The 27958-nt window shown below is 44.4% G+C and overlaps 1 protein-coding gene across 1 annotated transcript in view; it reads left to right on the forward strand.

Annotated features, from left to right (window-relative positions):
* CACNA1A (calcium voltage-gated channel subunit alpha1 A) overlaps positions 1-27958 on the forward strand; it is a 261713-nt gene that overhangs the window by 527 nt on the left and 233228 nt on the right. The window contains exon 2 of the mRNA XM_077924402.1: positions 17457-17764. Within this exon, the coding sequence (XP_077780528.1) occupies positions 17520-17764 (245 nt within the window). The 5' untranslated portion in view covers positions 17457-17519. The remainder of the gene's footprint in view (positions 1-17456; positions 17765-27958) is intronic.

A 27958-nucleotide genomic window follows, 5' to 3' on the forward strand; every position in this document is an offset into this window, starting at 1 on the left:
GGGGAAAGAAGAGCAGCGAGGTGCAATGATTTCCTCATCTTGCTGGGTCTCATTCATTCATCCCAAGGCAGCCTTGGATCAATCCTCTCTACCTTCATTGCTCTCCAGTATCTGTTTTTAATATGTTGCTCTCCCCTCTGCTAGGTATATTTCCATCTTGCATTGCAAGCAGTAACTCCTGTTCTCCCCTAGGTGGGCATCTTGCTTAGCACTGGGAGGGCTGCATCTGCTCAGACTAGGCTAGGATGGAGGCATAAAAACATGGGGAGCCCCCCACCCCACTCAGCTTTCTAAGCTCTGGTAGCCTCCCAACCCTGTGATATTGTTCCCCACCCCACTCTCTGTGTGTATGTGGTGCATGTGTGCATTATTCAGCATGAAACAGGGAAGCGGGCGGAAATGCCAGGCTCCTGGGGTGTCTCCTAAATCTGTATTCCCTTTCTCCCTAAAGTTAGAAAGTAAGTCAGGTCACCTTCTCTTTATTGCTTGGCTCCTGCTAACTTGGTGGCTGCCTGACTTTCAAGGAACCCTATGCAGGGGGACGGAGATGGTGAGGTTGTGGATTATTTTTGTCTCACCGTCTGCTTCAAGGAACAGATGCTTCCAGCAGGGATGGTGCATGCCGTTTCCAACTGCCCCTTAGGTCCCTGGCTTCTGCTTTAACAAGAACAGCCAGAGCTCAGGGCCAGGGAACTGCCAGCTCCAGAGTCTGCGGCTTGGTAGATTGCTTTGACCCTTGACCCTGGGTGATGGACTGATGTCTATAAAGGCAGCAGCTAGAGGCATCTTGATATAGATCAGGGTCAGATATGGCCTGGGGAGTAAGAAGAATCCTGTGTGAGAGAGAATGGGCAGGATGTCTTCTGCACTATTGTTTTTCTCTTCTATGCGGTGCTTTTCTTGTATGTGGGATCTAGAATTACAAATCATCTACCCGTCCCCCAAGAGCTGTCTCTTCCTAACACAGGACATTGCCTTTATAACAAATCAGACCATTGGCCCATCTAGCCAAGGATTGTTAACACTTACTAGCATCTATCCAGGGTTTCAGGCAGAGTCTTTCCTAGCGCTATCTGGTGATGCTGTGGATTGAACCTGTTCTTTGACATCCACCCCATCCCAGTGCTCTTAAGACAGCCCAGTATTGGTAAACAACCTGGTGAAGTTACCTAAGCTGGAAGTGTCCATAACAGATTCACAACCTAGCAGTTCGAAAGCAGGCCAGTGCAAGTAGATAAATAGGTACCACTGTGGCGGGAAGGTAAACAGCATTTCCATGTGCTCTGGTTTCCATCATGGTATTCCGTTGCGCCAGAAGCGGTTTAGTCATGCTGGCCACATGACCCAGAAAGCTGTCTGTGGACAAATGCTGGCTCCCTTGGCCTGAAAGCGAGATGAGAGCTGCAACTCTATAGTCGCCTTTGACTGGACTTAACCATCCAGGGGTCCTTTACCTTTACCTTTTACCTATAACAGATTCACAATAGGCTGTTGTGATATATTGGTGTGAACAGCAGTATGTGGGCTGGAACTGGTCTTCATCTTCTTCAGCCTTTTGATTGGAGTTCTAGCTAGGTCCTGAGGGCAGTGGACTGAATTCAACTCTTGTCTGTCATCAACACCTGTAGTGAATTACTTGGGGTGTGACGTAGGTTCTTTGAATGTACCATGGGGAAAATATTCCATCTCACTAGATACTATAAAGAGCAGCATTGTAAATATAAGGCAGCCTGAAAGATATGAGACACCAGAGCTTAACCATGCTGCTGTGATAAGCCATTTGCTTATTTCACTGTCTTGCCTCCTCTTAGCTGTATAGAGAATCTTTGAGGTTCTTACTTCAGGATAAAATACAGGCTGCTATAAGGAATAAAGATTTTTCATACAGAGACTGGCCGAGATGGCAATCATGTGCACTCTTATTAGGTAGTAAGTCCTACTGAATGCTTTGGGACCTACTTCTGAGGGGGGAAATTCATCGAATTGATTTGTATGAATGTGGGCTGTGAAGTTCCCAGTTCAAATATTGCCTCAGCCACAAACTTGGGAATTGGCATTAGGCAAGTCACTAGTCTGCATTTGACAAGGCTTGGTAGCCAGCTGTGACTAGTTTGCAAGACACGTTGGCTCACATTTATTCCTGTTTAGATTCCATATCAACAGTCAGATGCTGTACCTTCTGCTGCTGCTCATACAGTGATTGTTAATTCTTTTTAGCTTGTGCAACCTGAGGATGCAGACATTATTTTTGGATCAGTGAGGTGTCTTAATGCGTGTTTAAGCCATACCCATTATTGGCTTATAAACACTGTCAGAGAGGGGTTGGCTAATTGGGTCTTTATGAGAGGGCTCTATTCCATCCTAGCAATAGTTTGGCCTCTGTTTATATATATATACACACACACACACACACACACACGCACACACACACACACACATATGCAATCTTAGCTGTTCAGAGCAGTGGAATCAACTTGATTCAATCCAACTGTCAGAGCTAGAGTTGAACACTCCTATTTTGCGTAATGGACCAGAGTAATAAAATTCCTGCATTACAATGATTATCTGGATCCATTTCAGGCCTGGTTTTGGTTCAGAAACAGCATTGGCTGTCCTAAGTAGATGATCTTCACATGGAGGTAGACATTCATGGATGTCTGCAGGAATTTTTTTTTTTTTTGGGGGGGGGGTAAAATTTGATTTCTCCTGGAACTTTCAGCAGCTTTTAGTCCCCTTGACCATGGTATCCTCCAGGGCTTCCTTGCTAGGTTGAGGCTGCAGTTCTTCCTTGCAAGAAAGTGGTGCTGGGGAACTCACGCTCATCCTTTTGATCTATGGGGTCCTGCAGGGTTCAGTTTTCTCTCCTGTGCTCTTAAATATATACAGGAAATGTCTGAGAGAGATCATCTGGGATTGAGTGGATTTTCATAAGGCTATCAATGGCTACTACTAAGCTCTGCCTCCACAGTCGGAAGCAGTGTGGTTCTGAATACCAGTTGCTGGAAACCCCAGGAGAGGAGAGTGCTCTTGTGCTCGGATCCTGCTTGTAGGTTTCCCAGAGGCTTCTGGTGGACTGCTGTGAGAACAGGATGCTGGACTAGATGAGACATTGGCCTGATCCAGCACACTGTTCTTGAGTGCATCAGTGTACTGATGATATCTGATTCTAGGGAGGCCAATGAGATTCTGCTATTTGTCAGGAGGCCAGGATTGCTTCCTGGATGCAGTTGCTCTCCTCTTGAAAGAACTTGGTAGCAATCTTGGGCCCAGCCTTGGTATTAGATGCTCAAGTGTCAGCTGTGACCAGGATGACTGTTCAGGGGGAGGTTTTAGAGCTGTCTGCCCAGTAGACTGTGTTCTCTGGGTGAGTTTTTGTTTTTCTGTGTCAAAAGGTGAGAGGAAATTGGTCCACAACTTACTTTGAATACTATCAAGGCTTATAATTGTTAACTAACACCTTGTTCCGGTGAAAGGCCTTTGTTCATTTGGAGGTGTGTGCTTTTGTCTATTTTTTGTGTGTGTGTGTAGCGGGGAGAGAATTCCCTATCGTTTAGTCAGGGGTAGTGATTACTAGGAATGATACCCAGTGCATGCAGTAGATACTGTTGGGCCTGAATATTGGAAGCCCATGTTCATATCCATATTTGACCATGCGGTAGTATTGATTCAAGTCAATCTCTCTCTCAGCTGAACTGTTATGTAGGTAAACCTCCACTCTGAGGTCCCTGAAGCAACTAAAAAAATGTAGCTAACAACTTCTAATTACCTCACCTTTAGAATTCAGTGTAGTCTGGAGAATGTAGGACTTGGGATCTAGAACAGCTTCAGAAAGGTGGAAAGGATAAGGAATATTATTCATGTATGATTTCCTGAATATGCCTTTCAGAAAGGAAGAGATTCAGAAACTGAGATGTTTTGAGGGGAAGCTAGAGAACAGGGTTCTGAAGTTCTGTCCTTAAGTGTAGAATGAAGAATGGTGTGTGATGCAGTCCTAACCCCACCAACCTGGGAGTAAGCTCCATTGAATTCAATGGAACTTCTGAGTAACCAAGGTTAAGAATGCAGCCTAAGACTCATGCTGGTTGAGGACTAGTACTGTTTGATGCATAAGGTAGTGTCAGATGTGTGCCAGGTTCTACACACAGCACAATTAGTTCCTAAAAGACATGGCCAAGGAACAGCAGAGAGCTTGTTAAAGGTGCGGTAAGGATGCGATAGGGGAGATATGTCTAATACAGCATGCAGAAAAGTGAACCTGGAGGAAAAGTTTTAATGAGGAAGTAGTGGTTTGGTGGAAGAGAGAAATATGTTTTGTTGGTCAGAGAGGAAAGAAACAGAAGCTAATAAAATGCAGCACGTCAGACCTTGCTTTCCCCTTGGCTTTGTATTCCCTTGAAGACTGATTTGTACCTCAGCCAGTTCCTCACTTTCCCTTGAGAGGGAAGGGGCATTGTGTGCAAAGGGCTGTCAGTTTATGGCTGTAGACTCACAGGCCATCATTACTTTCTATAGAGAATATTGACTGTGAAGCAAGATAACAGGGTTCTGGGGAAACCCCAGCAGGAAATGTTTTGGCACAGCTGCCAGAAGGATCCAGGTGTTAATGGGATGATAGGCAGGATAGAAATTCAAATCATTTGCTTCCTCTGGCAGCTCTTCTGGGACTTCAAGAAGTGTGGGGACAACTAGCTGCCCCATAATGATTAAAGCACAGGGTGCTCTTCTACAGCTTTACTGTCTCTGAATTCTTGCAGCAGGAAGGGTCTGGAGTCTACAGTAGGAAGGGGACCTTTCTGGTTTTTCCATTTATAATGGAATGATGATCTGCCCTTGCAGCATCTGTCTCATTTCCACCCTAGTTATTGGAAGACACATTTGTGTTGGCCAAACTGAAGCTAAAGCAGCTGGATGATGCTGTACCTTTTGCCTAGATGAGTTGATACTAGTCCCACTGAGTGTCTATCAGTGTGGCCTTCCTCCCATTTAAGCTCTCTTAGATTAAAAAGGTAAAGGTACCCCTGCCCGTACGGGCCAGTCTTGACAGACTCTAGGGTTGTGCGCCCATCTCACTTAAGAGGCCGGGGGCCAGCGCTGTCCGGAGACACTTCCAGGTCACGTGGCCAGCGTGACATCGCTGCTCTGGTGAGCCAGAGCCGCACACGGAACGCCGTTTACCTTCCCGCTAGTAAGCGGTCCCTATTTATCTACTTGCACTTTGACGTGCTTTCGAACTGCTAGGTTGGCAGGCGCTGGGACCGAGCAACGGGAGCGCACCCCGCCGCGGGGATTCGAACCGCCGACCTGACGATCGGCAAGCCCTAGGCGCTGAGGCTTTTACCCACAGCACCACCCGCGTCCCTCTCTTAGATTAGGGAACACCTAAAATGCAGCATGTATATATTTCTATATTAACAGAACTGTACGCCAGTTCTATGTGTTGCAGCTGCTGCTTCTGCTGTAGAGGTTTAAATCCAGTGTATGAGCGACATCAATAAGGCTGGTAGTCCGAGGAAGCAGCACTTTGCAAAGGGGAGGGACAGGACTTTTCATGCGCCAGCAAGTGGAAGGAACTTTCCATTTAAAGCAGAAACTTAGTGCATGTGTGTTAGGACAAGGTACCATAATAGAAATACACTTTCATTGGCACATCTGTTCGAAATGCTAAAAGGTACCCAGGCTCACTTTAAAAGACAGCTTGACAGGACTACATGTGCTATAGCAGAACCACAGCAGGATGACAACCTTATAAAGATGTAGCTTGCTGAATCTCAATAACTTTCTGAAAAATGAAAATTGGAGGCAAGACTGGAATGTTAAGTGATGGGTTTGTTACTTCTAGGATATTACATAGTACTCAGGAACAAGCGTGGGAGAAGAATCCTTGGAGTCTATTGTATACTGTCACAGCCTGCAGCAGACCTGTTCTTTGTTACCAGGTATTCTGAAAGCTACAGGCATATTTCATAACAGCCTATTTCTTTTAGGGAGCCCTTGAACAGACTATATGTGCACACGGACACACATGGAAGAAAAGACAGGCAGACAAAACACATTAGCAGAATAGTTAAGAAGGGTCTCTTGAAATCACAGAGCCACGAACTCAGGTGTGGCCAGTGCCCAGGAATGCTTTTGTGCAGCTAAGACTAGTGTGCCAGCTGCACTTTTACAGATACTGGATCTACCCACAGTGACATATTATTGTTTGGATACCGTAATGTGCTCCTTGAGAGGTGTTTGGAAACTTTTGCTGGTTAAGAATTTTGCAGCCAGTCTGTTGGTTGCCTGTCCCATCTTCTTGACAGAATTCAAAGTGTTGGTTTTGACCTGGAAAGCCCTACATGGATTGGGACCAGATTATCTGAAAATACACTGTTCTCCTATATGGACCTTCCTAGGTTTTAAAGCTCTTTGGGAGAGATCTTTCTTTTTGTCCTGTCAACATCTAAGGTGCTTTTTGTGATACTTGAGAGAGGACCTCCTCAATGACTTCCCCCAAGCCCTGGAACTCCTGGCCAAGGGAGGCTAACTATCCAGTTCTAGAATTACCTTTTTCTAGCAGACAGAGGTGTATTTGGCCTCATTAACTTACTTCTTATGGCTGAATGTAAATACTGCAAAATGTTCAGTTAGCTGTTTTTTCATCAGCTTTACTGATGTTTTACCTACCTGCTTTTAATATTTTAATTGCTATTTTGTATTTTACTATCATTAACTGCTTTGATCAGCATCAGATGGGAAGGCAGGATACAAATTTAGCAAACAAATAAAGAATAAATATTATGCATCTTCAACAACATAGTAATTTTTTAATCTTAATCCACCTGTCACATGTATTTGAGTTTTAGGTGTGGCAACTTAAGGGATGCCTTTTCTCCCATCTTCCTCCCTGGTAAGCTGGACACATAGCAAATTTCCTAATATCCCTCCCATATGAAGCCCACCTTACTCCCACCTTTGGAATCTTTGTACCTTAGGAGAATTCTGAGACATGTCCCACCCATCTCTGTTCTGACGTAGCAGAGATGTACTGACAACCTTACGTTGAAGAAAGATATGGCCATCTTAGTCGTACTGGAGCATATAGCAATATTTTACAGAGTTGATCATGGATTCTTGCTATAGAATCTCAGAGACTGCTGGTGTGATGAGAGCTGCCAATCAGTGGTTTGAGTCATACAAGATTGGAGTTAATTGGTGATGATGGATGGTTATGCGTCACTCCCAAGAGACTTGAAATGCAATGTCCCTCATGTTGTTCAACATATAAATACAGCTGCTCAGGGATTTCAAGGCTAAGCATAGGGTTGAGTATCATCAGTATGCTGATGACAACACAACTGTGTATTTGCTGCCCCATGAGCAATGTAAGCTCTGTCAGCTCTGTCTCTTCCCTAGAGGGATGCTTGAATGAACTATCCAGATGAATGCATTACAGCGTTATCTTGTACTCGGTCTGGGGAGGAATGGGGTGATATTGGTGAGGAAGGACTGCTGATAAAAGGATGCCCTTCTGCTGTGCCAAGGACTTGCATATTGAGAGGGTCCAGTGGAAACAGCAAGCCAAGCAATGAAACAGTGGGATTTTTGTCCATGCTACATTAGATAAGTCAAGCGCAACAAAATGTAGGGTGGAGTGCTCCTGTTCAAGATGCCAGCCAGCCAGCCAGCCAGCCAGCCAGCCAGCCAGCCAGCCATGCTCTTTTCCAGGATATTCCACTCCATTCCACCTCTCTCTCCCGCCCTCAGTTTACCACCGCACCCCCAACAAGAAACTCATCCTTTTGCAACCACTGAGCAATACTGTCTTCATTAGGCGAGCTGGTGGGTTCTTTTGCCCAGGTTTTTCCTTGTACTCCTGCAAGCCTTCAGATTCCTGTTAGAACGCTTCTTGTTTTTCACGGGCTCCATTTTGACTACAGTCTTGTCGGCACTTGACATTCACCTGCTGAGTTTGCTATTAGAATGAGAGTGCATTTTTAAAAGCTGCACGATTCATATAGTTACATTTCTGGGTTGGTTTTTTTCCAGACTGAACTTGCCGGGTGATGAATAGTCTTGTGTATGTTTTTTGTAATTATTCTTATATCTGCAGGTAGCAGTGCTTCTCCACAGCCTGTACTTTATTCATAGCGAGACAAGTGCATCCTGTGCTGGTTTAGGGAACTGTGTACAGGTCTAGGGAATCCCTGTCCCAAACACTTATACTGTATTAGTTGCTTGCAGAGAAGTATCAAAATTAAGAGGGCACACCACACAACCATACAAAATAGTACTTTCTGCTTTAGATTTCATTATGCTAAGGATCACAAGGTCTGTGTCCAGGGTAGCCATATGCTCGACTTTACAGAGGACAGCCTCCTGTTTGAAGGTGTCCATGCATGGTCCAAGGATAAGGAACCACAAAAGGTGAGAGCAGGAGCCTTGAATTTGCTCATCAGAAGTTAGCAGCACCTAAAGAGCAGACTGAGCAGGCTTATAAGGGACCTGGTGTCATCCCTGCTATGGTGAGATGTATTTTGTTTTTATTTAAATTAAAGCCATTGGTTCTAAATTTGCATCTATACGTAAAATTTCCACATTAACATTTTATGCAATTTGATGTCCTTTTTCGGTCTGTCTTGTGGTGATGCAAATTCTTGTTTTTGACAATGCATAACTGGCCACCTTAGCTGAGTCTTCATATGGAAAATCTGCCTTGGGATTTGGAGGCGATTTTCCTACTGTGTGTGGGTGTTTTAATTTTTGTTGGTAGTGCTGGAATTTTTGTGGCTTTGCATGGTTCCTGATGGGCTTTTATTGTCTCTTGTAGTTTTTCTGGGACAATGTTTTATCTTGCTGCTTTTGTTTCTTGCTAATTATTATCTGATGTTTTTATTGTGTGAATCTGTTAGGTACCTTGAGCTTTTGAGGACTGGAAGGGTAAACATATTTTCACACAAATAAACAAATAATGCCCTTAAGGTACAAGTCATGTGGGATAGGAACCTTGCTTATTTGCATATTTGGAGGGAACCAGGAAGAGTGAAATATATCCACATCTCCCCTGCTGAGTGTGTCTGGGACTCATTCCTGGAATAAGGGGTGTTCAATGGGTGCTAAGTACCTGTAGTTTGAATTAGCAGTTATACTATCACCGCCAATTATTTAGGAAGCATTTACCTGTGGATTTTTCATGCTAAAATAGTATGCAACTTTACTGACAGTTGTATGTCCAGTTACTCCTCTTTAGTTTTTCTTTAAAGACAAGGAGAGACACTAGTAAGCCAGAATTTACTAAAATTACTGACTGACATGTTTTCATTTGCAAGGACTAATAGATAAACTATCTTTTAGAATTCCCAAACTTGTACAATTGAACTCTCTCTGTCCTCATTTGTGATTCCAAGCATTCAAAGTATTCAAAGGCATGTTGCCTCCAGCACAAAATGAAGTACATAGGCTTAATGAGTAGTATCCTTCTCCTCCATGAATTTATCTAAATTGTAAAGCTGTCCAAAAGGGTGGCCATCACTGTATCTAGTGAGTTCAAATGCCATAGTTTTAACCAAGTGCTCTTTGAATAAATACTTTCTTTTGTCTGTCTCATATCTTCCCATTTTCAGCTTCACTGGATGGACCTGACTTCTAGTATTAAAAGAGAGGAAGAAAAACCTTTTTCCACACCTCATAATCTTATGCTGCTCCTATGTCCCCACCATCATTCCATTTCTACTCTTCCTTTGTTACCATTTTCAATCTCTTTCCTACTCTTTGTCTCCCTCCACCAGAATTTAGGGTATATGCTCTTCTGATGAGCAACCTGTCCTTTTTTGTTTATATTGGGAGGCAAAATGCATGCTAGTGTTTATCACACATTTTTAAAATTGTGCTTAGCACTGGCTATGTTTTGTTTTTATATCAGGAAAATGGTGTGCAGGAAGTGGGGGGGGTAATGCTTTCCTGCCTTGACTCTTTTACTGCCAATAACCCCCCCTCCTCAATTTCTATTTGCTCCTGAATAAGCTATTTGCAGTAAACAGCACCTTCTGGGGAATTAGCTTGGGAGGACATTTGCAAAAGACAGTGGCCCTGATCTGGAATGAGACCCCACTTTTTGTGGAGTTGGGCTGTTTGGACTTTAGTCTGTAAAGTACATTGTGCACAACAAATTAAGGTATAAAATGCTGGGAACGAGCTTTTGAATGAGGAGATGATGAAAAGGGAAGAACTGATGATGTGTATTGATTGACTTGCCTCTTTCTTCTATAGAATATCTAAGTAAGTGTTCTCTAAAGGCTTTTATCTAACATTTAAACCTTAATTGACAGCAATAAAGGTATTGTCTCACTTGTTCAGTGCAAAAAATAAATAAAAATAAATTGCTGGTTTTCTTCCCCCATCTGTTTTTCTGATAATGCTGCTTCTAACTACTACAGTTCCCCTATCAAATCCCTTTCCCGTGAGTTAACTTTTCTGTGCCTCTTGGTGAGGTAAATAGTGCTTTGCTCCTCCTCTCTTTTAGAGCTGTTTACGGACCATTACACACATGGCATAGAAGCTGTTGAGGGTTTGTTTTGAGTATGTGCCAGGTACTTACACCTTACGCTGCAGCTGGAACTCCAGATAACACTGTTTGCTTAGGCCTTATTAATGCTCATTCTATTGCTGTGACCTCAGATCTGTTTCCTGGGCCAAGGCAGCTGTTCCACTGCTGTTGTTGTACATGTCTTCCTTATCCCCTCCTAAACATAGGCATAATTTGCAAAGGGAAAAGAGAGGATTTAGCCAGATGATGGGCAACTCTGCGGAGTAAGGAATGGGATTCAAGACCTGAAAGGCATTCACCTGGTACTCAGGAGTGCTTTTATTTTAAATAAAAAGACAAGCTATTAATTTAATTTTTATTTTTTAAAAATTAGTTTATGATTAACCTTCTAATTTAATGATAAATCACATCTGTCAGGAAAAGAGGGGGGGATGCCATTTCAAAAGGTTGTACAAACACAGTAGTGCATGTTATAATATATATGTGGGTTTGGGATTATTTTAAGGGCTGCTGTTGTTACTTTATTGCAAAAGGCATCCAGTGGTTGATAGACTTGCTGCCAACACAAAATTAGCTAATTTTGACACACAAGGTAAATCGCGTGCATTTTCAAATGTTTTTCTTTCAAAGCTGGAATTTTAATTTTCCTCCAGTTTTTGGCATAATGAGTTTTGGCAACAGTAATGGTGTTTAGTAAAAGTACCAGAGGATCTAACTGAATTGAACTTGGGTATAGTATTTATGGGTTATCACGACCCAGATGACCACAGGCCACAGATTTTTGTCCTCAATATGGTCATCTGTGAACTTGCAAAAGGCTGTAAGATTTTCTTTGGAAAGCAACTGTTTCCATGTGCCATGGAGTTTCATAAATAAAAGAATATATTTTGAGACTAGACTTCAGGCAATACAAATCCACTTCTATAACAGAGGAATTGGCTGGCTTGTGTCTGTATTTGGTATACCTTCTCATTGTAAAGCGAACGCTATCCTGTATCCAGCCACAAAAGGTTAGGAATGGGCTGGTTCATGAATGCTGAAAGGGGTGGATAACAACAGAGATAAAACAGCATCTCTCCCCATCCCTCCCTGTCAAAGATTTGTGCTTTTATCCATGGTAGGTGGGGGTGTCACAGGAAGATGAGATGCATTCTTGGGGCCCATTCATATATTGGCTTAATGTGGATTGCTTCCTTTCCTAGGGCAAACCCCAAAATGGCACCAGAGAAGAAGGGTTGAGAGGAGCTCTATAACATGAACAACTGGAGGGGGGCAGTGAGAAAGATCAACATCTGGATCTGCTGTCCTGGTGACTACATTGTCCCATTGCTGCCTGGCCACGGTTAGGGTTGCTCTGTTACTAAAAAGCAAGTCCCATTCAACTTGTAGGACTTGCTTGTGTGTAACACATTAAAGTGTTCATAAGTGACACAGAAAACTTGTATATCCCCCGATTGTACTTAAAAGAAACCCATGGTTGTGTATCTAATGTATAAACAACAATTTTAAAAATTTGAATGACAAGTCTCTAACTATATGGCTGTTTAATTTATGTGAGCTGGCAGGTGCATGTTTTCTGCTTGGGTCTTACATAGGCATATTAGTGCAATTACAGAACATCAAACCATCCAGGATCTCTTCTTTGACATGTAACCAAGGCTAGTCGTGTTATGAAGTATAGTGGGACTGTTTGACATGTAACATCAAACCATCCAGGATCTCTTCTTTGACATGTAACCAAGGCTAGTTGTGTTATGAAGTATAGTGGGACTGTTGTGTCAGGTGGAAAATTTGAGGCTTAGGAAAGTTATAACTGTCACAGGTTTGACTTTATTCAAGGGCACAATCTGGTGAAGGATAAATCTCTTCCACTGAAATCCATGGTCTTAAAGTGGCTATATTGTGCTTGTATACATATATGTTTATTTTACTGAGGGAGCCCATCTGCATTTGTTATCACAGGCACCAAAAGACATCTTGGTGCCTCATTTGTGGGGTGTAAGTGGTGTAAATGATCTTTTCTGAACATGCCTAACATGGATTGCTGTAATGTCGTTAGGGAAGCATACAGCATTGCTATAGCTGTTTTGGTGTCTCCTGTGTAAGTGTCCTCCGTGGTGAAATCAAAAAGGGAATTTCAAGGATGGAGAGTGAGGCAAAGGTGACTAAGAGAGAAAGAGACATCAGAGTGAGTAAAATGGCAGAGCTAGAACCTTGGATTGAAAGGGAAAGGGATTATAAGGAAGGATTATTGATAAGAGTTGTGATACAGTAAGTGCATAAAGCAGACTGAACAGTTGTAAACGAAAAGCAGAAAAAAGAACTTCATAATAATGCATGGTAGCATTCATGCTGAACCCTGTGATTCACACAAGTATACAAGTTTATTACATTCTCACAGATAGTTGTTACTGCTGCCACCACTAGAATTATTATTTGAGTGTAAATATGTACAGTGGTACCTCGGGTTACATATGCTTCAGGTTACCTACGCTTCAGTTTACAGACTCCGTTAACCCAGAAATAGTACCTCAGGTTAAGAACTTTGCTTCAGAATGAGAACAGAAATCGTGCAGCGGCGCAGCGGCAGCAGGAGGCCCCATTAGCTAAAGTGGTACCTCAGGTTAAGAACAGTTTCAGGTTAAGAACAGACCTCCGGAACGAATTAAGTACTTAACCCGAGGTACCACTGTATATGTATATTTACTGAAGAAGCAAAGCAGCATTTTGAAGTACATCCAGGAATATTATTTAAATTATACTGTTATCAACCAACAGTATATCGCTTCCTTTGGATTAATTTAGGGTACAAAATCCTAACTGGATTTTTGGTCATCAGTTCCAAGAATATTTCCACGTGTGCTTCTTGCTCTCTGACTGTTTATCCCCACCCCCACCCCCCAACCACCAGTATCTCAGCAACATTATGTCTCTCAGCCCCAACAATGGGCACTTTCAACCATCCAGATTAAAAAAATAATAATCAAAGCCAACGTTGTGTTTTCCTCTCTTTGAAGATAAAGGACTAGTGGGGACAAATGCTCATCTCCGAGCTTCCTTTTAATTAACATGAAGATAAAATATCAGCTTCCCTTGCGCAGGTGGTGACATGCACCAATGAACGCCCCACCTCCCTGGACATTCTGCCTGGTATCTTAGGACCACGTACAGTGGATTGGGAAAGCAGAGGGAGGGGGGAAATGCAAGCCAGAGTTGGGGTAGTTGAGGTGGAAATGGAACAGCAAGCCTTGATTAATATTGCTGTCGGCCTGGAGCAGCCATTCTGTCAACAGGAGAGATGGGAAGGGAAGCAGAGCACACTCCTCCCTCAACTCTGCTGCGGAAGGCCAGCTCCATAGGGCCTTCTCTCCCACAAGTGTCACCTGTGGGCAGCCCTTCCGCCAGACTGCCTCAGCGGGAGAGCTAGGAAGCAGGGCCGGAAGCCCAGCTCCTTCAATCAGGCACCTCCTATTCTTGAATTGTGCCAGCTGGCCATTAGAAGAACAATTGTTTGAGAATTGGTGCCTGAGTTTGATTTCTCCCCCTCCCTTATGGGTTGTGTTTTCTTAAATGGTAAGCCACGTGCGGGCAGGGCCTGTCTTGTTTTAATTAATTGCACGTAAGGCCACTCAGGGGAGCCATTTTGGCTGAAGAGTGGGGTATTAATGCTCTGTATAAATAAAATAAAATGAAATAAAATAAATATTTTGGAGAGGAAAGAGCAGGGTTTGTTGGTTGACTGGATTTAAAGGAGAGGGAGAAATCAAGGGGATGCTTTAATGACGTTATTGATAAGAGGTTGTGGGTGAGACAGAAGATTTATATTTTAGGCATAGGTGAATTTATGCATAGATTCTGATACGTCTCTGGACTTCCCCACCCAGCAATAGGGGTGTAGACATAGAGGACTAAGAAGAAAGCTTTATAGATCTGAGAGAGAGGATGGTAGAAGCCTTTGAAACCTCTGCCAAACACTATGGATTGGGGAGATGTGCTATAGTCAGATCACACCCCCCCCCAGCTATATGAGAGAGATGCTGAGTAAACTATTCTGAAGGCAGGAAACTATTCTGACCAAAAAAAATGAAGACAGTCACGGTTGGGTGGGCGGAGAAGTGGCAAGAGAGAGAAAATTACTGCTGAGTAGCCACAATTTTGGGAGAACAGGGATGTGAAATCTGGGTGGCCACATGGCAAAGAGGACAGTACTCCCACAACTATAATTGTTGTGCTGTGGCTACTGAAATTCTCTCTTCTACAAGGAGTTTTGGGGCGAGGTGTCATCAGTACAGTGGTGATGCCCAGCTCTATTTCTCTGTAACATCTGGATCAGGAGCGGCCATGCAATCCCTGGTATGGTGCCTGAATTTGCTGGTGGCCAGGATGAAGGCCAGCAAACTGACTCGTGAATCCTGGCAAGATGGAGGTGCTGTGGGTGATCGGTCCCCAGGTCAAGATAAGCAGTCAATTGCCTGTTTTGGTTGGGATTGTATTGTCTTTAGCTGTAATTCCTGCATTTCAGAGGGTTGGGCTAGATGATCTTTTAGGGACCTTCCAACTCTACAGTTCTATGCGGCTGTTCCTCTATCCATCTCTGTCACCAGAGGCCCACGTGATCTCATTGAATTTGAGTGTTTTTTGCCAGCTTCAGCTGGTAAGAGACTATCACTATTCCTGCACCAGGGTAGCCTGGCCAATGTTGTCCATGTGATGGTAACCTCTAGACCATGGGTAGGCAAACTAAGGCCCGGGGCCCGGATCTGGCCCAATCGCCTTCTAAATCCGGCCCGCAATCGGTCCAGGAATCAGTGTGTTTTTACATGAGTAGAATGTGTGCTTTTATTTGAAATGCATCTCTGGGTTATTTGTGGGGCATAGGAATTCATTCATTTTTTCCCCAAAATATGGTCTGAGGGACAGTGGACTGGCCCCCAGCTGAAAAAGTTTGCTGAACCCTGCTCTAGACTCAGTGATTGCAATGCACCCTATGTGGGGCTGTCCTTGAGACTGACCCAGAAACTGCAGCAAGTGCAAAGTGTGACAGCTTGACTGCTTATTGAGGCAGACAACCACCTTTATACTGCTGCTGCTGAAAAATAAAAATCACTGGTTGCAAGTTAGCTACTGGGCTGTCTGCTGCACAACAGCACTTCCTCTCCTTGTGTACTGCCCCCAATTTGTTCCCCTTCCCCTAACTCTCCAGAGTATATTTGGGGTGGGGGAGAGCAGAGGGAGAGGAAGTCCCGTTGCACAGGAGGAAACCCTTGCACTAATGGGGCAGCTTTGTTGGATGCAGCCCTCAGTGCCCTTCTTGGAGGGAACAGCTTGCTGGAACGCTGAGCAGGTCCCACTTGTCTTCAAATGACATTTCAGATCAGGCTTGTGTTGTCGTGGGACTCAGAGAAACTAATGAGGAAAAGAGAACAACGTAAAGGATCAGGAGACTGAAATAAATTTTGAGGGCAGAGCTGTAAGTGGAACAGCTTGTCAGACTTTCCTTCTGACTGTGGGATAGTCAAAGGTACTAAGCTAAGGCACTGCAGGTAGTGCCTTCAACGAAAGAAGAGTGGCAGATGAAGATGATGGACTTTGCAGAACTGGCGAAGCTGACAGGAAAAATCCGAAACCAGCGTGATCAAGTATTCCAAAAGGACTGGAGTAAATTTATACGATACAGTGGACGCTCGGGTTGCGAACGTGATCCGTGCAGAATGCGCGTTCGCAACCTGCAGTGGCGCGTCTGCGATTTATTGCTTCTGCGCATGCGCAACTGCCGAAACCTGGAAGTAACCCTTTCCGGTACTTACAGGTTTCGGCAGTCTGTAACCTGAAAAAACGCAACCTGAAGCATCTGTAACCCGAGGTATGACTGTATTTGAAAGATTACTGTAAGCAATTAACATCACTAGCAGGGTTGTCTGAAGACTTGTAATAATAAATTTTCTATCTTTCTATATTTATTTAAATTTTGAGCCATTTTGCAATGAGTGTAATTAGAACTGGAATACGTACAAATGCAGTGATACAAAGGTTAATTTTGAAAGCCATGAGGTTGTGGGGAAGGAAGTTGATAGGCTCTAAAGAGGTAAAGTGGATAATGACAATGGAGAGCGGTGCTGTATTGGGTAGGATTTGGAGCTAGCAGGGATGACCAAGTAATTTATTGCTAAGCTGGCTTTCTTCTTGAAAAAGTTGATTCCCTTTGCTGTGTTTTATTATTTCTCGGTGGTGAGAGTGCCCTCTTGTGGCCAATATTTATCTAGACAGCTGTGGCAGGTGCTGCAATGCCTGGGTGAGATGGCAGTTATGTGGTTTGGGGCTGGGTGGTTGTTGGTTTTTTTTTCATAGCAAGCTAAGAGACAGTCTAGGGCCTGATGTTGGGTTTGTACTGGCAATAGAAATTCCCTCGGGGCCTAATTATCTTTTGTTTATTTTTAGTTGCTGTACAAAATCTCCCAAGGGCTACAAACAAACAAACAAACAAACAAAAAAGAACCAAAAACCCAATTGCCATCCAGCTCTGAAGACAAAACCCAGAATCCTCTCTGCCTTCTCATTCTGACCTCCCCACTCTTTCCAACTTCCCTCCTGTCAGCCGTACAAGACTAACATGGACAAGCACCTGGAATTGGGAGAATTCCTTAACGTTATTCCACATTTAACCAAACTCTGCCCTCTGAGAAGAAACAGCTTTGTTCATTCACAACTCCCTAATTTATTACCTTAGATTACTTACAGGCCTGTGTAGGTAGAAGTGGATGGATAGCTTCTCCTATCAAATTAAGGGAGTGTTCTGAAGCAGCCAGGGACTTGGGTGGAATTGCTTTGAGTGAGCCAGTTTGAAAAAGAGAGCCCATATTTCTATGCTGCCACTGTATCTAGCCAATCTGTTTCACTTTTTCTTTTCTCCCCTTGTGTTCTGTGTCCACAGCTACCCCTTGGGCGGGCAGCCAGCCAGGCAGAAACCTCTGGGGTCTCCACCCAAGTCCCATGGATGGCGAGGCGTGCTGTGGTCCGAGCATCCCTTCTGTCCCCTCCCAGCTACTATGAAGCCGTGCACGATGGGCGTGGGCCTACTAGCCCCGAGTACCCTTTCCTTGGCAGCTGGTACCACTACATGGGCCAGGAGCCCCTCTCGTACAAGCGGCGTGGAGGCGTGGTGGATCACCGTGACATCATCATGGCTCATCAGGCCCACAAGATCCACAACACACCCCAGGCACAGCGGAAGGAGTGGGAGTGAGTATGCTCAGATCCTGTGGTTGAGCTGTAGCTGTTCCTGAGTTTCTCTCAAGTAGGCCTGAAACCATGCCACTTACTGCCTGCCTCTTCCCTCCCCTCGCTGGAGAGCTGCCCAGGTCTGTCCTTTCCATACTCCATTGCTAGGCACACACTCCCAGCCGCTGCCAGGCCTCTTAACTTTCCCTCCTCTTCATGATCTTCCACCTATTTGTGACTCCTTCATTGTTCTGCTGATTCCTGTCAGTCTGTACCAACAGCCCTTGTCCAGAAAGCGAGAAGGCCTGTTCTTCATTCTCTCCTTTGTTGCTGGTGTTCTGATGCTTCCCAAGATTTCTGCTGGATGAATGCGGCTCTGGTACCGTATTAGGGACTAAACCCTATAACTCTGCTATGTTTGTTCTTTTTGAAATAGGATCTTGACATTCTGCACTTCTGGTGGCTTGTGCTGTTGGTTTTAAGAGTGGTGCCAGCAGGGGTATGAAACACTTGCATATGAGCTCTGAAGTAAGTCCCATTCCCATTTAGTTCAGCGGGGCTCCCCAAGAATGCCACGTACAAGATTGCAGCCTAAGTTATACATAGTATTGCAAGACACACCATTTCTGCATAGTTCAAGGACACATTAAAACATGCATGTAATAGATAAGACAATGAAGCTACACAGCCAGACATCTGGGCTTTCAAAGAGTTCCAGTGATTAATAAGCAAAAAGAGGCTCCGGTAAGTTTATGATGAAGTGGGCTCTGCAATAGTATTTGCCACAATTAACCTGTTGGTTTTGGGGAGGGGGGCCCAGGGGTATGCATACCCCTAAACATTTTGTGAATCTAGGTTTGGCCTCATTGAGGGGCAGTATTTCAATATGAGTAGGAAAATGAGAGTACCCCTAAACATTTTTAAAGAAAAAAAGCACTGCATTTAAGTTTACATTACAAACTGACTGCAAACATCACCTATTGGTTTTTGAATCACATGGAAAGACACTAATACTCAGTTTACATACAGACTAGTTAATTTCCCCAGGGAACTATTAGGGTTGCATTAAAAGAATTTCCCTGTGCCTATGGCTGCTCTCTTCACTGGTCAGTAGTCTAGATGGACCAGAGATCCCTCTTTAGCCCAGGCAGGATTCTTAAGCATCATTTATTAGGATGGCAGGAATAATGCTAGTACAACCTACTTTAGGTCAGTGAAAGCCAGTTCTGGGTCCTGAATCTGATCCACCAGTTGAAGACAAGTGGTCTGGCCATCTTGAGATAATCTGGGGGAGGCAGATATTTTTCCTGTTGCAGGCCATGTAACACACGTGACCAGAAAAAATGGCCAAAGCAGGGGAGAGCATGGCTATACCTGCACTCCTTCGAACATATTTGCACAGGGCTCACATACATTGCACCTGTCCATTGCAGGTTTCAGTTCATCCTAGTCTTCTATTGTCCATGTGGCTGCTGGAAGAGTTTGGGGACCAGAGTAGACATGGCAGAATTCCCACTGTCAATGCAGGTGTCTTAATTGGAAGGCACACTTTCCCCCTACAGAACATCACCCATATTTCTGATTTTTGTACAGCTGTACAATTCAAGCAGCCCAAGCAGCTTCTGTGGCTTTAAGGGTTAATTGACCTTCAGCCGTAAGGATGCTATAGGTAAAAGGTAAAGGACCCCTGGAGGATTAACTCCAGTCCAGGCTTCCTCAACCTCAGCCCTCCAGATTTTTTTTTGGCCTACAGCTCCCATGATCCCTAGCTAGCAGGACTAGTGGTCAGGGATGATGGGAATTGTAGCCTCAAAACATCTGGAGGGCCGAGGTTGAGGAATCCTGCTCCAGTCAAAGGTGACTATGGGGTATGGTGCTCATCTTGCTTCAGGCCGAGAGAGTTGGCGTTTGTCCACAAACAGCTTTCCGGGTCATGTGGGCATTATGACTAAACCGCTTCTGGCACAACGGGACACCGTGACGGAAGCCAGAGTGCAAGGAAATGCCGTTTACTTTCCTGCCACCTACTTATCTACTTCTACTGGTGTGCTTTTTGAACTGCTAAGTTGGCAGAAACTGGGACACAGCAACAGTAGTTCACCCCGTCGCACGGATTTGAACTGTTGACCTTCTGATCGGCAAACCCAAGAGGCTCAGTGGTTTAGACCACCTGTGTCCGTATAAAGGATGCTATACGTACGTGAGACAGAAGACTTGATAGGCTTATTGGTTAAAATCTAGGTGTTAGGGAGGTGACTTATCATTGCTGCAAAGTCAAAGAAGGTAGGCCAGTGGGGTCACATTACTTTGCTGTTTAGAAAAGCATTGCTGTGAAGATTTATCCCTACTGCCCAAGCTCTGTTTGGTTACCAGTGGCCAGGAAACACAAAGGGTCTTTTCACTCCGAGTTCCTTTTGGCTAGGGCGACGTGGTGCCAAACTATGTGTGAGGTTAGTCATGTGTTTATATAATCATGCTTAACCTAGATGATTTGAAGAAAAAGTTGCAGTAGGCCCCCCAATCTGGAATGTGACTCTGAGGCTTTATGCCTCCTCCCCTTGCTGAAAATCACACCCTCCTGGCTGCTTTTTTCCTCCCCAAGTGCTGTTTACTGCAAACAGCACCAGTCAGGTGGTGAAGAATTTCCAGCATCAAAAAGGCAAGGACCACTCAGTTGAGATCAAGATTGTGTTCCAGATCAGGGTCTCATGCCTGCTCATCTCCAATCAGCCAGGTTAAACATGCTGGCTTAAACATGAGAATAACACAGAGCACACATAGTTTGACTCTCACTAACAGGGCTACCCTTCCCCTGATAAAAAGGGAACTTAGTCCAATCTGATTGTTGCACAGAGGGCCAAATCCTGGGAAACTAAGGGCCCGCATTGCTTCTTGGGAGCCCATTGTGGAGGAATCCCCCATCTGAGCCAGAAGCCCCAAGTTAATATTGACACTGGCGCTCCCCAACACCCCCGCACTCCCTCATTTTCTTTCCAAGCCATTTCCTTTTTTGCTGCCTCCAAGAAAATCCCATCTTGTTGCCTTGGAAACGCTGATATCTCTAGCAGAGGACTATAGTTTTACTGAGGGCTCAGCCGGCTTGCCTGGGGGTGGGGAGGATCAGAATTGAGGGAAAGGGACACCCCCTTGCTGGGGAGTGAGACAAAACAACAACAACACCCTGCTGTAATGTGGGACTCAGCTGGCACTGGAGAAAGCTGCAGTGACAACCATTGTGCGGCTGCGGTGCAGTTGGTACTCCATAGCCACGTACAGGGATTTCTTGCATAATGTGTGGGTGGGGATAGACCGAGAGCATGGATGTCAACTGAGCAGAGAATGCTTCCGTCTCTCTGCCTCGGCATAGTGCTTTAACACAGGGATTCCCTGAACACCATCCCACCCAGATCTGAAATGGATAGTGCTTTTCAGATTTGCACTTTAAAAACAGCTTGTGGGACATATGAAATGTTTGCACAACTGAAGTCGGAATGGCTTGGTGATTTGCTTGTGTAACAGTAGAGGCTTTTCTGCTCCCCGTCATGAATGCTATACCAAAAGCATTTTGCATCCTTACCACCAGCATTTCCCCTCACTGGCAGCAAGTAAAAGAACTCCCCCCTATTTGGATTGTGCATGCTTGGCACATCCGAAAGGTAATAAATATGCTTGATGACAATTCTGGATAAGTGACACTGCAGTCAGGAAGGGGTATCTATCTCTGCACTATAGTGAGGACCTTCCCTTATGCTGTGGATTCTTATGGTAGACACACTCTATATTTGACACTATATATATTTGGCACACTCTATATTTTGATAGGAACAGTTATGTAATGAAATGGACCCAGTTACTTTAAGCGTGGTAACTATTGCAATTATCATTGGTACAGCTAATGGCTAGGCTTTATTTGCAATGCTGTCTTCTGTGAGCAGAAAACATGTTTTAAAAAAATTCTGTGTGATGGGCTCAAAGTATTGCTGTTGGAGAAGGTGCTTTTTAATTTCACTCAGCAGTTAGTTGATTGCAAACCACAGTCTTTTTGAAAACATTGATAAATTTAAACTGACTTGGAATTATTTCCTTAGTGACAAGTCATAATTCATGAACTTATTATTAGAAACTTGAGCTGCAGTGTGTATAGTTTACACTGGGACTTAAATATCAAAGTAACAAATTGCAAAATGTCGATTGATGAATTAAGCAAAATATGAAATGGCAAGAGGATTTGAAATGCCCCTTGGGAAGTTTCCAAGTGAACTGTGAATTTCCATTTGAATGTAAACATTGACACACACACACACACACACACACACACACACACGTGATGGAGTGGGGGATTGAATCTAGCACTGCTATAGAAATGCATCCTTGGTCTTTATTCAAATAGATTGAGAGGTAGGGTGTGTGTGTGTGTGTGTGTGTGTTGTGTGTGTGTGTGTGTGTGTGTGTGTTTACAGGGTCATGGCAAGGAATGGACAAATCCATTGGATCTGATCTCAAAATAGTCTAGGAGAACCAGATAATTCAGGCTTGACAAGGCGTGGCTGTTACTACCTTTGCTAATGGAGGCTAGTGAGGCCCAGCATAGGGTGGAGAAATTCTGGGCCATTTCTGGTTTGCTTCTGGAGTGTGGTAAGCCTCCCTACAGATCAAGCACAATCATCTGATGAAATAAAAATGTTTCCTCCCCCGCCTGCCAAACATGCATATGTGTGCTCACACACTGCCAAGATCCAGACATAATCCTAACATCATTCTCTCTGGGGGCTTTTTGCCCCAAAGATGTATTGAAAGAGACATCCATAGAAACATATGTGTACTAAGAATTATTCTCTTGCTACTATAGTGCTGGGGCCACAATGTGATGTCCATGAATGCCATGCTGCGCTCAGACACCAGTCTTGGTGCCTGTCAAGGCCCCCTGACTCTCCCAATTTATATTTGTTCTTTTTGGCAGGGGGAGGGAGAGCTCTTTGGTTTTGTTTTTCCATGGGTGGTGTTGGGCTGGGAGGCAAGCAAAATGCAAGTATTCAAACACCCAACCCTCTTTACCTCCTTTTCTCCAGAATGCTTCTGGTCCCCAGGTGAGGGTGCTTTGCTTGCTTATTTTTTTGTTGGTTTGCTGTGCATTTTGTCTGTTTTTTTCGTCTTCTTTGAGAGTGTTGTCTGCCTTGTTTGCTTGTTTGGGCTGCTTGTTGGAGGGGTGTTTTGCCTGCTTTTTCTTTTTGTTAAACTGGGGTTATTTCTTATAAGCTATGCATAGGGGTTTCACTTGTCTGGAGGGTGGGGCGGGGGGGCAGGGAAGGAGCACTGCCGGTTTTGTCTTCTGTGAAATGGGCTTTTGTGGTGTCCATGGCAGTTTCTTAGATTTTCCAATGTGCCCAGGGCCCCAAAAAGGCAGGGGAGCTCTGATCTAGAGATTCACATTGCTGGATTTAGATAGGCAACTTTGTACTGTTATTTCTTTGTACTTTGCTAAGCCATAGATTGAAGTAAACCATGGTTTAATGTGTTTGAGTGCTTTGCTGCTGCTGTGCACTTGTTTGTTGCATATCCAAATCAGGCTTGTTGCATATCCAAATTCAGGTTTGTGGCTTGTTTCTCTTTGCTTTTGGCTTACCATTCGTTTGTTGTTGTTGTTCTGGTGGTTGTTGTGAGGAAACAACCGATAAGCCTGGGTTCACATGTCACAGCAAGCTAGACTCTGGCTTCTTTCCTTTTCTGTGCGGCAGTCGGGAGTGGGGGAGGAACAATGTGCTCATGCACATTAAATCATAATTTATTGTAAAAAAAAATGGTCTAATGTTGCGTGCAAGCTAGGCCAAAGTCCCTCTAGACATCTCCCCCCCCCCCCGGCCTTTATTTTCTATGCATGTGCTTTTTCTTATCAACTTCTAAGATTGTTGAGCTATGATGTTCTGAAATCCATGCCTTTTGTCCGGCTGTCCTTATTCCTCCCTTGCTGAACAGTTTTGTGATTGCTTTTCCCTGGCTGTCTGCAGTCATTGTGTTCTCAGACAATTCCTCCTTGTTTGTCATCATCAGTTGTAAAATAGGTAATCCTCAGGTAGCTTGTCGGACCTTCTATTGCATGCATATGTTGGCAACTTTCTAGATTTTTCTGTTCCCTGTTTTGTGTGTGTGTGTGTCCACCCTCCACTCTGGCAGATTTAGGATTTGCAGAGTTTTGATGCAAGGGGTTGAGAGAGACAGCAGAGCAACTATAGCTGTTTGCCTCCTGTTAACCTGTCAGCTGGGAGGGGGAAGACAGTGAGGAGCATACCAGGCAGAAAGGCTGCAAATGGAGGCTTTGCCTAATTGCTGAATTCTCTTTTAAAACCATCCAAGCTGGTGACTGTCACTGCCTCTGGAGGGAGCAAAATGCATGGTTTAATGGTGTGTTGCATAAATAAGTACTTTCTTTTGCCTGTCCTGAATCATGAAACATTCAGCTTCCTGGGATGACCATGAGTTCTAGTATTACGAGAGAGGGAGACACACTTTTCTCTATCCACTGTCTCCATGTCATGCATAATTTTATAAATTTCTGTCATGTCACCTTTTATTAGCCTGTTCTCTAAACTAAAAAGTCCCAAATTGTGTAATCTTTCTTCATAGGGGAGTCACTCCATCCCATTGAACATTCTGGTTGCCCTTTTCTGAACTTTTCCCAACTCTAAAATACCCTTTTTGAAATGAGGTGATCAGAATTGTACACACAGTATTTCAAATGTGGGTGCGCCATAGATTTGTATCGGCGTTGTGATATTGGCAGCTTTTATTTTCAATTCCAAATGATCCATAGCATGGAATTTGCCTTTTCCCACAGCTGCTGCACACTGGGTAGTGGAAAACTTCTTTGAGTTCTCCACTACAACCCTGGCCAGACCCCATGAAATTAGGGGGTTTTGCCCCTCCATGCATACCCTTCAACATTTCTCCAATGAAAATAGGGACACCCTAAGGAAAAGTGGGACATTCCGGGATCAAATCAGAAACCAGGATGCCTTCTTTAAATAAGGGACATCCCTGGAAAATGGGGACACTTGGAGGGTCTGTCCATGCATCAATATAAACATTTGTTTATGTTGAACTGCATTTGCTAGTTTACCGCCCATTCACTCAGTTTGGAGAAGTCCTTCACCATCCCTTTTCATATTAACCACCCTTTAGTATCAGCAACAAACTTGGCCACCTCACTGCTCACCCCTAACTCTAAATCGTTTATGACTTAGTTAAAAAGCACAGGTCCCAATGCCAATCCTTGAAGGACTCCACTTGATGTCCATCAAGAGAACTGTCCATTTATTCCTACTCTCCACTTTCTGTTACTTAACCAGTTGCTGATCCATAGGTCCCAAAAGTTGGGGGGGGGGGCTTGCTTCCTGTTATAACTGCTGACAGCTGTCACTGTGTTCACACTATGGACCTTAAAAAACACTTCTCTGCATATAAAATAAAATGCTTTTCTATGTCCAGCACATGGGGTAATGTCTAAGTATTGTTGTGACAATTGTTTTTTGCCAGCTTCTCCTATGACCGATGCCACCCAGGTTTTGTTTACTCCCTTTAAAAGCTAATTCCTAGTCGTGTACTTCGCCCCAACCATTATGCTAAAATGTTTTCTCTGCAGTTTAATGCCTTTAATAGCATGGGGCATGAAGGCTGTGATGTGGAGCAAGTTACAATGAGAATATCCTGGTTGTGTGAATGTGTGTAGACCTTGCGTTTGAGATAATCATTTCCCCCCCACAAATAAACTTCTTGCTCCTTGACAATTTCCTGCAAACCCACTGGGTGGCACTCATGTTCTCCCACAAACTGATTCAGTAATCTGTGCAGAGGTATTTCTTGAGCTGATACAGGGAGGCCATTAAGCAATCCATACAGTTTTCTGGTCATTCCGGAGACTAGAATAACAGATTGCTCATGGTCCGTTGGTGGGGTCACAGACTCCTGGGATCCTCTCTCTCTGGCTGTTGATAACTGTCCATCTCAGCTAACAAGCTTTGGTCATACACAATTTAATGGTATATAAGGTAAAGGTAAAGGTACCCCTGCCTGTACGGGCCAGTCGTGTCCGACTCTGGGGTTGTGCGCCCATCTCACTTAAGAGGCCGGGGGCCAGCGCTGTCCGGAGACACTTCCGGGTCACGTGGCCAGCGTGATGAAGCTGCTCTGGCGAGCCAGCACCAGCGCAGCACACGGAAACGCCGTTTACCTTCCCGCTATAAAGCGGTACCTATTTATCTACTTGCACTTAGGGGTGCTTTCGAACTGCTAGGTGGGCAGGAGCTGGGATCGAAAGATGGGAGCTCACCCTGCCGCGGGTATATACCGTATATACCGTATATACCGTACTCTAAATTGATAGAGTGATATATTCTACGTACTAGCTTACTTGTGTTGGTGAAAGAGCATCTAATTTGCTCTTTTGGATAAACATGACATTGAAGCCCACTGATTTCAATGGGTGTATTCTTGTGTATGACTTTGTCAAATCCAACCCATTGTATCAATTTGTATTTAAACCATACATCCCCCGACTCACCCCAAATTCAAATTCATTCAGTGTTTATTGGAATTTCAAGTACCTCTGCATCCATCACACTCCATATTCGGGTGACAGGATTAAAAAACAAAACACTTTTCTCATGTGAAATCTTTCCAATACCTTCATGGTACTGCCTCTTTAAAAAAAACACAAAATAAAACAATGAGGCAGTAAATGCAAAGCAAACCACTAGCTTGTGGTGTGCGTGAGAAGTTGAGTTGATCTTGTGGATTTTGCAATAGCTAGCCTATGGTGAGAAATTCAACTTGATATACACGTTGCAGTGCCAGTTTCCTATCTTTACTGATTTTCTTACATTTGTTTCCTGTCTTCCTTTTGCTATGGAACCCAAGGGTGGGATTCAACTAATGAGTGGAAGCCCTGTGCAAGGGCTGGTGCTTGTGCAATGGGACTTCCCCCCTCCTTCCCCCCCCCCACCCAAAAGCATGCAGCGGGAAGAGAGATGGGCTCATTCTGTCTGGCAAGTCAAAATGCTTGGCTCTGATGGAGCAATTACCTTAGCGCAGCACTGAATTCCTCCCCAAGGTGGCAGTTACCCATCCAGGTTCAGACCTGTTTTGCTTCAGTAATGTGGTGGCCTTATTTGTTACTTTCCTTTTTCCATCTGATGCTATATGTTATAACATGGCCATAACTAAATCTATTCTCATTAGTAGCCTTTGGAATTTGATTAAGCTGGAAAAGTAGGAGCCTCGGTAACTGATAATAATGACCAACTCTCAGTAGGTGGGAAATATGGACCTATTGGCTATGAGCATGACTGGGGATTGCCAGCCCTTAAAACCCAAACATTCTAGTACCTAGGCGATATATGGGTGGCACTCTGTATTTTTATGGGTGAAAGCAGAAGGCATAGCTTGGTGACTTCTTTTGGTAGATCTCGCTGGTCTCCATGGGATGGAATCAAGCACATAAGGCTGGAGTCGCCAATGCAGTGCCCATAGGCACCATTGGCACCCACCATGTTATCTCCTGCCCTCCCACCCCCACCAACCTCAGTTGGAAGTTACTGTCTTCCCAGTGCTGCACCTCTGGCCACTTGTAGCTCATTGGGAAGCCTTTGCTGCATATGCCCACTTCTGCTATGAACGGATGGCAGCAGGCCTCTGGGTTGGTTCAAGAGGAGAGAGAAGGACTGGTAGTGACTGAGTTATGCCACTTGTGTGCATGGACTGGAGGAAAGTTAGGACACATGAAGGTGATGGGGAGGCCAGGCAATGGGATGGGTGGATGGGGCCTTAAGGGGCTTAAAAAGAAAACATGCGGGAGAGAGGGGAACCAGAGCTATGAGAGGGGCAGAAAGTGGGTCCTCTCTGTAACTGGCATGAGGGCTAATGTTGAAGACTGAGCAGGCTGAGGCAGCTTGACTTTTCATTTCAGCAAGTGACATCTCCCAGTTAGGGTAGCCTGTACCAGTTCACTGATTTATGCTGATGTGTTCCAGCATCCCCCTAGAGAACACCCAAAAACAAACCCAGAAGCCCATTTTATTATGATACATGTCTTCTGCACCCATTTCAGCTGCCTGTCTGCTGAATTCCCGGTGGCTGACAGGAAGCTTGCTCCATCCCTTTCAGCAGCATAGACATCATACTACTGCGAGTCTGGCAGCCGTCAGTCTGAGGCACAGGGCACTC

The sequence above is a fragment of the Podarcis muralis genome, chromosome 2 (genome assembly GCF_964188315.1).
Source record: "Podarcis muralis chromosome 2, rPodMur119.hap1.1, whole genome shotgun sequence".
NCBI classification, from domain to species: domain Eukaryota; kingdom Metazoa; phylum Chordata; class Lepidosauria; order Squamata; family Lacertidae; genus Podarcis; species Podarcis muralis.